The sequence below is a fragment of the Bubalus kerabau genome, chromosome 1, assembly GCF_029407905.1.
Source record: "Bubalus kerabau isolate K-KA32 ecotype Philippines breed swamp buffalo chromosome 1, PCC_UOA_SB_1v2, whole genome shotgun sequence".
In the NCBI taxonomy this organism is placed as follows: domain Eukaryota; kingdom Metazoa; phylum Chordata; class Mammalia; order Artiodactyla; family Bovidae; genus Bubalus; species Bubalus kerabau.
Window position 1 is genome coordinate 40,470,735 of NC_073624.1, and position 16,081 is coordinate 40,486,815.

Genomic DNA, 16,081 nt, shown 5'->3' on the forward strand with positions numbered 1-16,081 from the left:
ATATAGTCCCAACCTCTGATTGAAAATTCATCAGTGGAAAAGCTGTTATGCTCTTTGTGATATGCTTAAATCTGTTAGATGAGTCTATCACTTACAAAAGCCTTTGATAAGAAATTTCTAGCCATAAATATATACTTTTAAAGATATGAATGACTTTTACTAGATTTTTTTGTTTTTGTAATGAATGCTTTCCTTTGGGTTTCTTTATTTTGAAAGTACATAGTGTTGCAATTGTATGTAGATTAGAAGATTTGTACTATTCATTTGTCTTTAGAGAAGTCACGCATCATGCAATATTTGACAGAATACTTAGAAATACAGCTGTTCTAGTAAATTATTTATGTGTGTTCTTATTTCTGTTTTCTACAAATGTCTCTATAAAAAGACTTGAGTATGTGTTGAGGTCAGTTCAGTTCAGAGGATCAGTCATGTCCGACTCTTTGCGACCTCATGGACCACAGCACGCCAGGCCTCTCTCTCCATTGCCAACTACTGGAGTTTACTTAAACTCAAGTCCATTGAGTTAGGGATGCCATCCAACCATCTCATCCTCTGTTGTCCCCTTTTCCTCCTGCCTTCAATCTTTCCCAGTATCAGAGTCTTTTCCAATGAGTCACTTCTTCACATCAGGTGGCCAAAGTATTGGAGTTTCAGCTTCAGCATCAGTTGTTCCAATGAATATTCAGGGCAAATTTCCTTTAGGATTGACTGGTTGGATCTCCTTGCAGTCCAAGGGACTCTCAAGAGTCTTCTCCAACACCACAGTTCAAAAGAATCAATTTTTTGCCACTCAGCTTTCTTTATACTCCAACTCTCACATCCATACATGACTACTGGAAAAACCATAGCTTTAAGTAGACGGCATTTGTTGGCAAAGCAATGTTTCTTCTTTTTAATATGCTGTCTTGGTTGGTCGTAACTTTTCTTCCAAGGAGCAAGCGTCTTTTAATTTTATGGCTGCAGTCACCATCGGTGGTGATTTTGGAGCCCCAAAAATAAAGTCTGTCACTATTCCCAAGGTTTCCCCATCTATTTGCCATGAAGTGGTGGGACCAGGTGCCATGATCTTAGTTTTCTGAATGTTGAGTTTTAAGCCAACTTTTTCACTCTCCTCTTTCACTTTCATCAGGAGGCTTTTTAGGTCCTCTTCACTTTCTGCCATAAGGGTGGTGTCATCTGCATATATGAGGTTATTGATAATTCTCCTGGCAATCTTGATTCCAGCTTGTGCTTCATCCAGCCCAGTGTTTTGCATGATGTACTCTGCATGTAAGTTAAATAAACAGGGTGACAATATACAGCCTTGACGTACTCCTTTTCCTATTTGGAACCAGTCCGCTGTTTTCATGTCCAGTTCTTCCTGTTCCTTCCTGACCTACATACAGGTTTCTCAAGATCAGGTGTTTTAGTATTGCTATCTCTTTAAGAATTTTCTAGAGTTTGTTGTGGTCCACACAGTCATAGCTTTGGCATAGTCAAAAAAGCAGAAGTACATGTTTTTCGGGAACTCTCTTGCTCTTTCTATGATGATCTCTCGTTCCTCTGTCTTTTCTAAATCCAGCTTGAACATCTAGAAGTTCATGGTTCATGTACTGTTGAAGCCTGGCTTGGAGAATTTTGATCATTACTTTACTAGTGTGTGAGATGAGTGCAATTGTGATTGAGCATTTGGCATTGCTTTTCTTTGGGATTGGAATGAATACTGACTTTTTCCAGTCCTGTGGCCACTGCTGAGTTTCCAAATTTGCTGGCATATTGTGTGCAGCACTTTCATGGCATCATCTTGTAGGGTTTGAAATTGCTCAACTGGAATTCTGTCACCTCTACTGGCTTTGTCCCTAGTGATGCTTCCTAAGGCCCACTTCACTTCGCATTCCAGAATGTCTGGCTCTAGATGAGTAATCACACCATCATCATTATCTGGGTCGTGAAGATCTTTTTTGTATAGTTCTTCTGTGTATTCTTGCCACCTCTTCTTAATATCTTCTTCTGTTAGGTCCATATCATTTCTGTCCTTTATTGTACCCATCTTTGCATGAAATGTTCTTTTGGTATCTTTTATTTTCTTGAAGAGATTTCTAGTGGTTCCCATTCTATTGTTTTCCTCTGTTTCTATGCATCAATTGCTGAGGAAGTCTTTCTTATCTCTCCTTGCTGTTCTTTGTAACTCTTCATTCAAATGGATAGATCTTTCCTTTTCACCTTTGCCTTTAGCTTTTCTTCTTTTCACAGCTATTTGTAAGGCCTCCTCGACAACCATTTTGCCTTTTTGCTTTTCTTTTCCTTCGGGATGGTCTTGATTCCTGCCTCCTGTACAATATGTTGAAGTAGCATGTTTATAGTTAGCTTAAATGCTTTTATGTATTTATTTAGCATGAATGCTTTTAGTATTATATCAAGGTTAGTGTTAATGTTAGTGTTTGGTATTGGTCTGGAAATGAGAGTTAAACGTACATTTTATATTGTTGAAATTTAAAGACCATACTTACTGTGGGTTCTTTCCTTTCCATATATTTTCTATTGTGTCATTGAAAAATCAGAGTCTATTTTTTTGCCATAAATATTACACAATTTACTCTTGGTTTTTTCTTTTAGGATGTGGAATCATTGATGGAGAAACATAGTATCCTAGAAAAAGATTTCCTTAAAGAAAAAGAGCAAGAGGCCATTTCTTTTCAAGATAGATACAAAGAACTTCAGGTAAACAGTGAATTAAAAATTTAATATGTAGGCCTTTTGATGAAGCATGTCATATGTAATTTCAAAAAGTGCTCAATAAATGCTTTATGAGTGAGGGATCAGATAGTTGCTTAAATATGTAAAATACTGACTAATATTGATGAAATCAATGATAAATGCCATTTTGAAAAGTAGATGTCTCTGAGAAGCTGTGAAGGTTAGTTGCTTGAGTTTCAATCTGGCCTAAAATATTTTGTTTCTGATGATTTTCTCAATTTGGAAATTGCACATTGCAGTTTTTCATATTGTGATTACATTTGAAAAGAACTGATATATTTAACCTTTTTCATAAATGTAATCAGTCTCCTCTTCTCCTCACATTTCCTTAACAAATTTGTTTCTTCTGCAGTCTTACTCGTCTCAGTAAATAGCGATTCTGTCTTTCCAGTTGCTAAAGCTGAAACCCAGATTTACTCCTTTTGTACGTACTCCAAGTCTCTTCCTTTAGCTATTGGCTCTACCTTCACAATATCCAGGTTTCGACTGTTTATCATTATGGTCACTGCTGCCAACCTATTCTAAGCCTCCCTTATTTCTTCCTTGGAATACTGAAGTATCTTCTGTTCTAACTTATCTTTCTGCTTCTGTCATTGCCCACTTACAGATCATTCTCTACATGGCAGCCACTGTGATCTGTTTAATAGTTAAAGCTGCTCATGTCATTTCTCTGCTTTGAAACCTTCGGTGGCTTCTCATCTCACGCAAACTAAAAGTCAAGTAAGTCCTTAAAACGGTTTGCAAGGCCCTTCATTTTCTTGCGTCCCTTCTCCCTTCTTTTCCCTGACTCTTTCTCCTCAATTGTTTTACTTTATCCCTCTGTCTAGAATACACATCCCTCACTTTTCTGCATGGTTTACTTTTTGATATCATCCTGGTCTCCATGCCAGTCTCACCTTATCAAGGGAAACCTTTTAGACAGTGCTGACATCCCCTACCAGCCTTCCCATATTCTCCTTTATTTTTCTTCACTGCACTTTTTACATCTGACAAACTGTGTATTTACTTGTTTATTTGCATAGATCATTTTAATAGTCTTCTAAGTGGTCTTCTAGCTTCTACCCTTGCTCTTCACTCCTAATGAGTCTTTGTTTCAGCAGGTGAAATAATGTTTTTAAAAATGTGAATCACTTCATAACCCAACCTCAATTATCATTCTCCTCCTTTCAGTGTAAATCTTCTGACTTCTCTCCAACTCACTGCCAACAACCGCGCCCCCCTACACATACACCACCCCCACTGACCCTTGCTGGCCTCACCTCAGCTGCTAACTTACACTGGGTTCCTAATGAGGTCCAGGTAAATGTGTGAGTCTGTGTTACTGAGAGCATTCCCTGCCTGTTGGGGTGGTGAATGGAGGGAAACAATTTGTGATTCATTCACATTGTCTCTGACTGGAATGCTCTTCCTTTCAGATATCTGCATGGTTTTGTTTTAAAAAGGGCAAAACTTGAAAATAAGGAAAAGCATTAACAGTGTGTTCTTTCAGTGCCCTAGGAGGACGTTACTTACTCGACCTACTCACGGATTATTTGGGAGAAATGTACCAGTGCTATTAAACAGTGCTCACTGTTTACTGTTGATTAAAAGTCTTAGTTGTATTGACATTACATGTCAATTTTTTTTTGACAGAAAAGATACAAACAATACTGGTCTGTTAGAATTTCAAAAAATACTGTTGATATTACCTTATAGGATATTCATCATTTTTGTTTCTAACTAGCACTCTTGCTTAGTCTAATACTCTGTTATTTAAATTTTCTATCCATGTGTGTTAAGTTGCTTCAGTTGTCTGACTCTTTTTGACACTATGGACTGTAGCCTGCTAGGCTCCCCTATCCATGGGATTCTCCAGGTAAGAATATTGGAGTGGGTTGCCATCCTCTCCTCCAGGGGATCTTCCCACCCAGGCATCGAACCCGTGTCGCTTATGTCTCCTGTGTTGACATGCAGGTTCTTTACCACTAGCACTGCCTGGGATGCCCTTTTTATAGGTGTGCCAATTGAAATGCTCTTTGCAATGGTCTTAACATCTGATTCATTCTGTTAACATAAATGATTCATTAATAAAGAGTAGATTAAGTCTGTGATGTATTTCCTTTATATTTATGTGAATCACGTTTCAACTGTTTGAAAATTGTACTCCTTAACAACTCTCATGAACCCTTGCTACCTTTAGAAACTTGGTCAAATGCTACCTTCTTCTGGAAGCTTTCTTTGACTATTCTGTAGAAAATAAGAACCTGTGTACATGGTCAGCGTTTCCTATCCCCATTTCTTTGCTTTTTTTCCCCCCTCTTGTCATAACACCTATTATTTCATTTTGATTTGTTTATTTTTTGTTTTCCCCCACCAGAGTGTAAGCTCCATGAGATTAGGAACTTTCCTTTCCAATGCCTGGAGCAATACTGGCTTATAATATGGCTCAGTCAATACTCTTGAATGCAAGAATTCATTAGTATAATGCACCCTGCTCCCCAAGGGCTGATTACAGTGTGTATGTCCACATTTATAGTCACATACTTAGAATTATAGTGCTTATAAGTAGGTTCAGTACTGAATACTGAATACTTTGTGTTTTCTTTTCTCTGCATTGAGTGACTTATTCTGGGCCTGCTAGTGGGACAGATACCTTTGAAATTCAGTTTCTCAGTCTGTTAATGGGAACAATAACGTACCTGAGAGACCAACACCTGACATCATAACACTTTGAGCTTTCCATAGTGAAGGCCAATAGTGACAACATAATTGCTGAAGTACTGCTTTTACTGTCAATAGTGATAATCTAAGAGTAACAACTTCAATTTTCAAAATGGATATTCAGTATTAAAAGTTTTAAAAACTAATATTCAATATTAAAACTAATATTCAATATTAAAAATACTTTCCTTTTACTAGAAACAATACTTCCCAAGAAAACATTTTTTAGGTGATTTTCATTCAGTACCAAAAAGGACCTCTCTCCTTTTCTTACTATGTGTAAAAAAGAGTAAAGTAACTTAGGGAGTATTTTATCACCTTGGCTAAATAAGTGATAGAAAAGTGTACTAGGAAGTCTAATAGTCAAATTGAACTCAAAGACAGATGTTCTGTTTAGTTTCTATATCACTACTGGGTGATGGAAGAAGTCTGGGCTTATCATTTTGGTCTTTGCTCTTAGAGCTGGAGAAGGGATCATGTTTTTTTCCAAGAGGTTTGACTCTCATAGGGTGTTTACTTACCCACTCCAGTGTTCTTGCCTGGGGAATCCCAGAGACGGGGGAGCCTGGTGGGCTGCTGTCTATGGGGTCGCACAGAGTCAGACACGACTGAAGTGACTTAGCAGCAGTAGCAGCAGCAGGGTGTTTACTATCTAAAAGTTACCTGTTCTGCTAGGTTGCCCCTTTGGTGAACCTTTGGGTAGAGAAGGAGAGCTTTTCTTTGGGCTTGTTTAGTTTGTGCTCATTGGCATGTCCTCATTGCTGGTCATTCCATTATCCAGTTTGGAATTTATGAGGGAGACTAAAAGCAAACTTAAAAAATTTGCTACTGTGTCATTCCTGGGTCCTCAGATTCCCAGGTGGTCTGTTTTCTTGTCTCCCTCTGTAGTCTTCTTAGAGTTGTTTTAAAGATAATGTCCGGGCCTTTCAGCTGTACTTACTGAGAAATCTAGGGAGAGGTGCATCTACCTGATCTTAGTCTAGAAGTGAAATAAGAAGGAATATTTTAAATTTTAAATATTATGTGTTGTAGCTACTACAGGAAATCAATTCCACCTTAAAATACATTAATTTAAAGTAAGTATTTTGAGTAAATTTTTTTTTAATGAAATTAGTGTTAAGTAATCAACTCAGAGTCATTGTAGATAGAGGAGGGGCAAATAAAAATATGTGTAGCTCAATTTGTGAGATAATTCATAAATCTCTATATCTGTATTATACTTATAAGTTTATGCATAAATAGGTTATGTGTTAGACTTTTTGGAAGTATATTTTTAATAAATATTTTTAAATTAATTGTACCTGATTATTAAGAATTGAGAAAATCTTGGGCTTTACTCTTTAACCTACTTTGTGTAATTCATTTTTTTATGGGACTATAGCCCTTTTAAAAAACTGGTACAAAGTTTGTTCTATCTAGTACTTTTTAAGAAATAGACAATGTGATTAAATTTGTGAATATCAAAGGAGAATACTCTATGCTAAATATAAGTAAGATGAAATTTTAGCAAAAGTGAGTTTTGGAATCATGAATATAAAGTTTTTTGCTTGAATTTTTGGCCTGTCAGTCATCTCTCAGATATTTGAAAGTTAATGTATTTATTGTGTATTTTCTTCGGACTATGGTAATCCATATAATTTTTATATTAAGCCATATATTACATACAAGTTTTCTAAATGTGTGTGGAGCTCAATGAAATAGAAAACATTTTCTTTTCTGCTATTTTTGATGATAGGGATAATATATTGGTGCTTGCTTCTCTGGACATCCTAAATGAAGCAAAATATCCAGGAGTACACAAAGATAACCTGGCAAGAGTGGATTAAATTGACTGAAAAGTTTATGTGTGGAGGTGTACAATACAGAAAAAGAGAAAAAAAAAATTCACACCTTCTCATCACCATGAAAAATCTAGGTATTTTCAAGTGCTCTGAAAATGTAGTACTTCAGTTTTCAGTCTTGTAAAGAAATCTGCCTCTACTTAGACTAGTGTTGGGTGAGCCTTTGTCATGATTTTAGTCTAACCAGAGATGGAATAATTAATAAATGGAATGTTTGTAAGACCCTTAAACTTTGGGGAAAAAAAAAAAAAACCCAAAACAAAAACATTAACTGTTACAGAGAATTCTGCCAGTGTTGATTTTTGTGATATGGTCTAACTGCTAGGCTAGGTGGAGGGGTGTGAATGTGCTGATAACAGAAGGAAATAACAAAGAACGTGAAGCCTGCAGTACAATGGGGGTGTGCACTACCTCTCCTTTCCTGTTCTGTCCAGGGTGTGTAGCCCAAGCAGAGGAAGAAAAGTGAGTCATGCTGCGTTTGAGGTAGCTATTTAAAGGACTTCTCATGAAACATGAATAGAGAACTTATCTTAGTATAATTTGGATTCCAGTGTCTTCTGTTTTCTTTCTTTGACTCTCATAGCAAGTACATCACACCTGTGACAGGCAGTGAGGAAATTCAGAAGTTTATCAAACTGTGCATCTCATAGTGTGACCACATTTTAACAGGTTTAACTAATAGATCTTAGCTGATTGTTAAATCATCTCTGATAGTTGTCAGTATTGGTACCTATGGCTAGATTTGGGAATTTTCTATACAAACTCTTTAAAGATTGAGTCTGTTCCTCCAAATGCTATTCCCCATTGATGTTGCTTAGTTATATAGTATGTTGAGTATTCTGTTTGAGAATTTAATTTAAAAAAAATATTGTGAAAATCCAGTGTTTCAGAGGACTTTCAATTGATCTCATAAATGGGTTTTTACTTGTGTTCTGTTGCTGATTTCAGAGGTTACATTACTTCAATAAGAATACATATTATGCTTAGTATTTTTGTATAGTTTTAAACTGAATACTAGTCAGCTGTTGGGAAGTTGGGTGCTTAGCCAGAGACCACTGTAATATTTTTAGTTATGCTTTATGGCATTAAAGCAATGGCTTTGATATCCTTGAGCATTTAACTTGATAACTTGTGAGGAATTAATCAGTTCTGCATAAGTAAACCAAAATGTAGTTGATGGTAGAAATAGCAAGAGAAGTAGAATTAAAAATAGAGCCTGGAGACGTTACTGAAATTTAAGAGTTGCTTCTTTTGGTTTAGCAGGGAGAGTGGTTTCTTGAGATGGAATCTGCTTTACGTGAAAATTCTGTGAAAGTGGTCAAATGACAACCAGGGTTTAGAATATTATATAAGCTTAGGTGGTAAATGGCAGGGTTTGGAAGGATTGACTCTAGTTTTGGAAAAGTTCTACTGTGGGTCCAATATATCAAGCAGCATTGCATGCTACCGAGAGTGTTTGTGAAAGGAAGAGTCAGTCGTCGTGGCCAACTTCATTGCTAGCCTTATTTCAAGAAATTGCCATACTACCACAGCCATCAGCAACCACTATCTTGATCAGTCAGAAGCCATCAACACTGAGGCAAAACCCTCCACCAGCAAAATGAGTAGAATTCACTGAAGACTCAAATGATTACTGGTAATTTTTAGCAGTAAAGTATTTTTTGACTAAGGTCACTACATTGTTTTTTTACACATAATGCTTTTTGCACACTTAATAGATGAAAGCATGCTGTAAACATAACTTTTGTGTCACACTTGCCAAAATATTTGTGTGACTTGCTTTATTTCAGTATCACTTTATTGTGGTGGTTTGGAATCAAACCCACAATATCTGTGAGGCATGCCTATATACAGATGGTAGTGTACTAAATAAATACACTTTTATTTGAGAAAATATTCTCCTTTTCCTTTTTTAAGAATATTTCTTGGATGCCCATGCATAGTGGCTCATTAAGAGATTCCTTATTATTTTCATTTCATGGGTATCTGAATATATTATTCTGTTTTCTTTTATTGTAAGTACTGCTTCTTTTCAGTCTATTCTTTCAATTTCTTACTTTTTAAAGTCAAATAATTTTACTATAATATGTCTTGGTATTGGTCATTCTGGATTGACTTTCCTAGATTTCCAGTGTGTCCTTTAATATACATATATAGTTTCAATTCCTCTTTCTAAATGTCAAGTAGTTTTTATTAATTATAAACTTAATATCTGTATTATTTTCTCACTATGTTTTATTCATTCTGGTGACTAATTGTGTGTGTATTGGTTACTCTTTGTCTTCCATATTGCCCTTTATTCTTGAATGCTTTTCATCTCTTTTTTCATTTACTTTTGACGTAAAATGTGTTTCCTCTTATTCTCTTAAGGTGTTAAGAAAATAAATGTTCTTAAATGTGTTCTTAAATGTGTTCTCTTAAGGTATTATCCATTCAGCTCATTTCATATTATGTTCTTTTTAATTAGTCATCAATTCTGAAATAATTTATTCTGTTATAATTTTTAAAAATTTCTTACATCATTCCTGAATTTTTCTAATAATAATTCATATTATTCTATAATCTACTTTATTACTTTCATAATATCTTTTAACTTACCTTGATGTACAGGGATAGAATTTAAAATTTCTTTTTGAACTACATATTTCTGCTGTGCCTTTATATTCTGTAGGGCTGTCATGCTGTTCCATAAATATATAAATAAAACATTGTCTGGCATTTGACTTAATAATTTTATTTTGTTTTTATGCAAAATTAGTTTTCTTGATCTTTTTAACTGGAGGAGTGATTTAAGGCTTTTTTTACCCTCATGATGGTATAGTGCTCTTGTATTTTTGTCAGATTAAAAGGATGTGGCAAACTTTGTAGATTTTTCTGCTGCTGTTCCTTTCTTTCACTTTGACTTGATATTCTTTTCCTTCCTTTTTCTTTTTGTTGTTGTTGTTGTCTCTGACTTGGTCTGTGTGGATTCCGTTCTTAGCTTTTTCTGCTCAGTATGGGGCTGGCTTTCTCTTGACATAGAGTTTACTGGATCTGGTTTATCCAGGCCATTAACACTAGGGACACTCATACTTACGGGAATGGTAGGCCCCTCCGTCTTACCTGCTGTCCTCACACTGGCCTGCTGACCTCTCTGGTGAGTTGTTGTTGTCGTTCACTCCCTCAGTTGTGTCCGACTCTTTGCGACCCATGGACTGTAGCATGCCAGGCTTCCCTGTCCTTCACCATCACCCAGAGCTTGCTGAAAGTCATGTCCATCTAGTCGGTCATGCCATCCAACCATCTCAACTTCTGTCATCCCCTTCTCCTCCTGCTTTCAATCTTTTCCAGCATCAGGGTTTTTTCTAAGGAATCAGTTCTTTGCATCACGTGGCCAAAGTATTGCAGCTTCAGCCTCAGCATCAATCCTTCCAATGCATGTTTGGGATTGATGTCCTTTGGGATTCACTGGTTTGATGTTGCAGTCCAATGAACTCTCAAGAGTCTTCTCCAACACCGTAGTTCAAAAGCATCAATCCTTTGGTGCTCAGCCTTCTTTTTGATCCAGATCCCATATATTAGCTATTTTGGAGTTCTCATGTTTCATGTGGCTAAAAAACATCTTTTGTTTATTTTTATATACTATTGCTTGGTCCATGTAGGTGCCTGTGAGAATTATTGAAATAAAAAAGAAATGTCAAGAGAATAAAGAAAAACTACTTGGGAAGACTACTACTTTATGCGTTGTTTCATCTTCAATTTTATAGAAAGTCAATTATATTACATTTTCGTGATAGTTACTGAATTTCATGTGCTTCATTCCATTTTTTAAAATTTTTTTTTAATTTTTAAAATTTTTTTAAATTTTTTTAAATTTTATTTTTTAACTTTACAATATTGTATTGGTTTTGCCATATATCAAAATGAATCTGCCACAGGTATACATGTGTTCCTGATCCTGAACCCTCCTCCTTCTTCCCTCCCCATACCATCCCTCTGGGTCGTCCCAGTGCACCAGCCCCAAGCATCCAGTATCGCGCATCGAACCTGGACTGGCAACTCGTTTCATATATGATATTATACATGTTTCAATGCCATTCTCCCAAATCATCCCACCCTCTCCCTCTCCCACAGAGTCCAAAAGACTGTTCTATACATCAGTGTCTCTTTTGCTGTCTCGTATACAGGGTTATTGTTACCATCTTTATACAAGTATATCTAAATGGCTACTACTCATATGATTTTTTGTCCTGTAAATTATAACTTGTGTTTCTACCTTTTTACCTGTATCTTTAGAATCCAGATCACTAAGATCATGATTGGTGTTCCTAATAAGGACGTTGTTAAGTCACCCCCCACCCCTGCAAAGATTTAAGTATCTTGAGAATAAACACAGATCAGATCAGATCAGATCAGTCACTCAGTCGTGTCCAACTCTTTGTGACCCCATGAATCGCAGCACTCCAGGCCTCCCTGTCCATCACCAACTCCCGGAGTTCACTGAGACTCACGTCCATCGAGTCAGTGATGCCATCCAGCCATCTCATCCTCTGTCGTCCCCTTCTCCTCTTGCCCCAATCCTTCCCAGCATCAGAGTCTTTTCCAATGAGTCAACTCTTCGCATGAGGTGGCCAAAGTACTGGAGTTTCAGCTTTAGCATCATTCCTTCCAAAGAAATCCCAGGGCTGATCTCCTTCAGAATGGACTGGTTGGATCTCCTTGCAGTCCAAGGGACTCTCAAGAGTCTTCTCCAATACCGCAGTTCAAAAGCATCAATTCTTCGGCACTCAGCCTTCTTCACAGTCCAACTCTCACATCCATACATGACCACAGGAAAAACCATAGCCTTGACTAGACAGACCTTTGTTGGCAAAGTGATGTCTCTGCTTTTCAATATGCTATCTAGGTTGGTCATAACTTTCCTTCCAAGGAGTAAGCGTCTTTTCATTTCATGGCTGCAGTCACCATCTGCAGTGATTTTGGAGCCCAGAAAAATAAAGTCTGACACTGTTCCCACTGTTTCCCCATCTATATGCCATGAAGTGGTGGGACCGGATGCCATGATCTTCGTTTTCTGAATGTTGAGCTTTAAGCCAACTTTTTCACTCTCCACTTTCACTTTCATCAAGAGGCTTTTGAGTTCCTCTTCACTTTCTGCCATAAGGGTGGTGTCATCTGCATATCTGAAGTTATTGATATTTCTCCCGGCAATCTTGATTCCAGCTTGTTTTTCTTCCAGTCCAGCGTTTCTCATGATGTACTCTGCATATAAGTTAAATAAGCAGGGTGACAATATACAGCCTTGATGTACTCCTTTTCCTATTGGAACCAGTCTGTTGTTCCGTGTCCAGTTCTAACTGATGCTTCCTGACCTGCATATAGGTTTCTCAAGAGGCAGATCAGGTGGTCTGGTATTCCCATCTCTTACAGAATTTTCCACAGTTTATTGTGATCCACACAGTCAAAGCCTTTGGCATAGTCAATAAAGCAGTAATAGATGTTTTTCTGGAACTCTCTTGCTTTCTTCATGATCCAGCAGATGTTGGCAATTTGATCACTGGTTCCTCTGCCTTTTCTAAAACCAGCTTGAACATCAGCAAATTCATGGTTCACATATTGCTGAAGCCTGGCTTGGAGAATTTTGAGCATTACTTTACTAACGTGTGAGATGAGTGCAACTGTGCGGTAGTTTGAGCATTCTTTGGCATTGCCTTTCTTTGGGATTGGAATGAAAACTGACCTTTTCCAGTCCTGTGGCCACTGCTGAGTTTTCCAAATTTGCTGGCATATTGAGTACAGCACTTTCACAGCATCATCTTTCAGGATTTAGAATAATACTATTTCTTCTCATTCATTATTCCCTAACTTAGGTGTTAACCTTTCCCTAACTTAGGAGTTAGCAACTTTTTCTTTTAAATGAGGATCATTTTTTAGCACATACAAATGAAAATAATAAACTCTTAAAAAAAGACTAGATTTTTCAAAAGAGTTTAAACAGTAACAAAATTATAAATACTTTAGGAAAGCACCCTTCCACCTTTTATCATCCAAATATGCAGTTTTTAGAAAAGCAAAAATAATATTTTTAGTTCTGCTGCTGCTAAGTCACTTCAGTCGTGTCCGACTCTGTGCGACCCCATAGACGGCAGCCCACCAGGCTCCCCCATCCCTGGGATTCTCCAGGCAAGAACACTGGAGTGGGTTGTCATTTCCTTCTCCAGTGCATGAAAGTGAAAAGTGGAAGTGAAGTCACTCAGTTGTATCTGACTCTTAGCGACCCCATGGACTGCAGCCTACCAGGCTCCTCTGTCCATAGGATTTTCCAGGCAAGAATACTACCAATGGTAAAAATGTATAATTGACCAGATAGATTGTTACTAAATAGCAGTAATGAGAAAATTGACCTTTTAATTTCATAGAGTTCCAAGATTGGAAACATTTTTGAGAACTGACATTATAGGTATACATTTTTGAAATTTTATACCGGTTAATATTTGAAGGTATCATGTGATTTTTCTCATTCCTGTTCTAATAATTTTGAAAATCAAGTTGTCCCTTTATCAAAACATAATTGTGTAATTTTGAATTCATTAGAGGAATACCATCTTCAATTCTGTAGACTAATTGACCATTGTGAAAATGTTTTTTCTCACTTACACAACAATAGAAATTTAAAATGTTTGCTACCACTTCACAAATCTAAGATAACATAGCTTACATAGATTATCTAAGATAACATAGGCAGAGCATGAATTTGATAATATATTTTGAAGGGACAGAAAAAGTAACATTTCCTAACTTCAGAACTCAGAAAATAAAGATTTTTTAAACCATAATTCAAAAAGACATATGTACCCTAGTATTCATTACAGCAGTATTTACAGTTGCTATTTACAGGACATGGAAGCACTGTTTACAGGACATGAAAGCAACGTAGATGTCCATCAATAGATGAATAGATAAAGAAGCTGTGGTATATCTATGCGATGGACTATTACTCAGCCATAATAAAGAATGAATTTGAGTCAGTTGTAGTGAAGTGGATGAACCTAGAGCCTATTAAAAAGAGTCAAGTAAAAAAGAAAAACGAATATTGTCTATTACTGCATATATATGGAATCTAGAGAAATAGAACTAATGAACCTCCTTTCAGGGAAGGAATGGGGACACAGACATAGAGAATGGACTTGTGAACAGAGTGGGGGAAGGAGAGAGTGTACAAATTAAGAAAGTAGTATTGATGTATATACACTATCATGTGTGAAATAGATGGCTGGTGGGAGGTTGCTATACAGGCAAGGAGCCCATCCTGGTGTTCTGTGACAACCTAGAAGGGAAGGATGATAGCAGGGAGGGAGGCTCTGGAAGGGAAGGCATATATGTGTAATTATGGCTGATTCTTGCTATTGTAAGGTAGAGGTTGGTACAGCATTGTAAAGCAGTTATCCTTCAATTAAAAGGGAAATGAAAAACTAATTTTAAGACAAAGTTTTTTAACCTGCTTTTAATTTAAAACTAGTTATCTCAGTTTTAATGAATTGCCTTCATTAAAGAGAAGATTTTCTGCAAAAAGTTTTTAATACCAAAAACTGGATTAAGAATCTACCTTAAATTTAATTACTTATATTCTCATAGTATGATTCTGTGTAAAATTTTAGCAGCAAGTGTATATTACTTTTATATGTTTATTTGGTCTTAGAAGTTTTGCTCATTTTTAATTGAGTGATTCAAGGTTGGATGCTAATTTCATAGTCATGATTTATTTTCAAGTTAGATAGTACATGACCCCTTGTGAGCTATACTAATGCCAAGGTTTATATGAACACATGTCAGAGATGGTATAGAATCATTATCATTGTTATTCTGTGACACTAAATTTTTTTTTTTTTTTTTTTTTTTTTTTTTGAGCAAGCAGTAGGAACTTTATTTGGAAAGTTAGCAAATGGAGAAGATGATTGGATAGTATCCCAAAAAATCATCTACCCTGAGTTAGGATTCAGGCTTTTTTAATACTGAAAGGGGTGAGGTGTGGTTGATTGCTGCAGACTTCTTAGTGCCTGAATCTTTTGTTCTTGCAGCTGTCTACATAGGCAGGTCACCATATGCTTGTAAACCTCCAACAGACAGGGACTTCCCAGCTGACACAGTGTTAAAGCATCCATCTGCCAATGCAGGAGATGCAAGAGACTTGGGTTCAATCTGTGGGTTGGAATGATACCCTGAAGGAAACAGCAACCCACTCCAGTATTCTTGCCTAGAAAATTCCATGGACAGGGGAGCCTGGTGGGGTACAGCCCATGGGGTCACAAAGAGTCAGACAGAACCCAGCATAGCACAGCCTAACAGCCAGCAAGAGAAATGTTATTTTCTATTATGCAGTGTTTTATCTCTGTGAATGGAAAACTGTTATAACTTTAAAGGTCACAGCCTTCAGAAAGGGCTATCCAGTAACTTATCTCAGGCTATAGGCAGCATTCTTAACTTGTAGCAAAAGCAATAGAATACAAAGGTTAAAGTAAAAGATACAATATGGAGTCACATTTGTTTTTCTCTTTTACAGAGTGTCCACAATTTTGTTTGTTCATTCATCACACCTAGAAATGTTTTCTGGAAACGACCTATCACCTTTCACATAAATACTTCAATATGTATCTCTAACACATAAACGCTTCATAAAATGAGCACTAACTCTTTAAGATCCCCTACACTCAGCCCAGGTTTGATTGCTCCTTACTGTCTAAACAATGTTACTTTCTCCAGTGAGATAAATCCTCCCATTTTGACTCTGTCTTGGAAAAAACATGGGGCTCCTCTCTGCGCTAGAT

The 16,081-nt window shown here is 36.8% G+C and overlaps 1 protein-coding gene across 3 annotated transcripts in view; it reads left to right on the forward strand.

Moving 5' to 3' along the window:
* Positions 1 to 16,081, forward strand: part of CCDC91 (coiled-coil domain containing 91) — a 400,614-nt gene that overhangs the window by 143,295 nt on the left and 241,238 nt on the right. For all 3 annotated transcript variants that reach the window (XM_055572830.1, XM_055572840.1, XM_055572850.1), the window contains exon 6: positions 2,596 to 2,700. In XM_055572830.1, the coding sequence (XP_055428805.1) occupies positions 2,596 to 2,700 (105 nt within the window). The remainder of the gene's footprint in view (positions 1 to 2,595; positions 2,701 to 16,081) is intronic.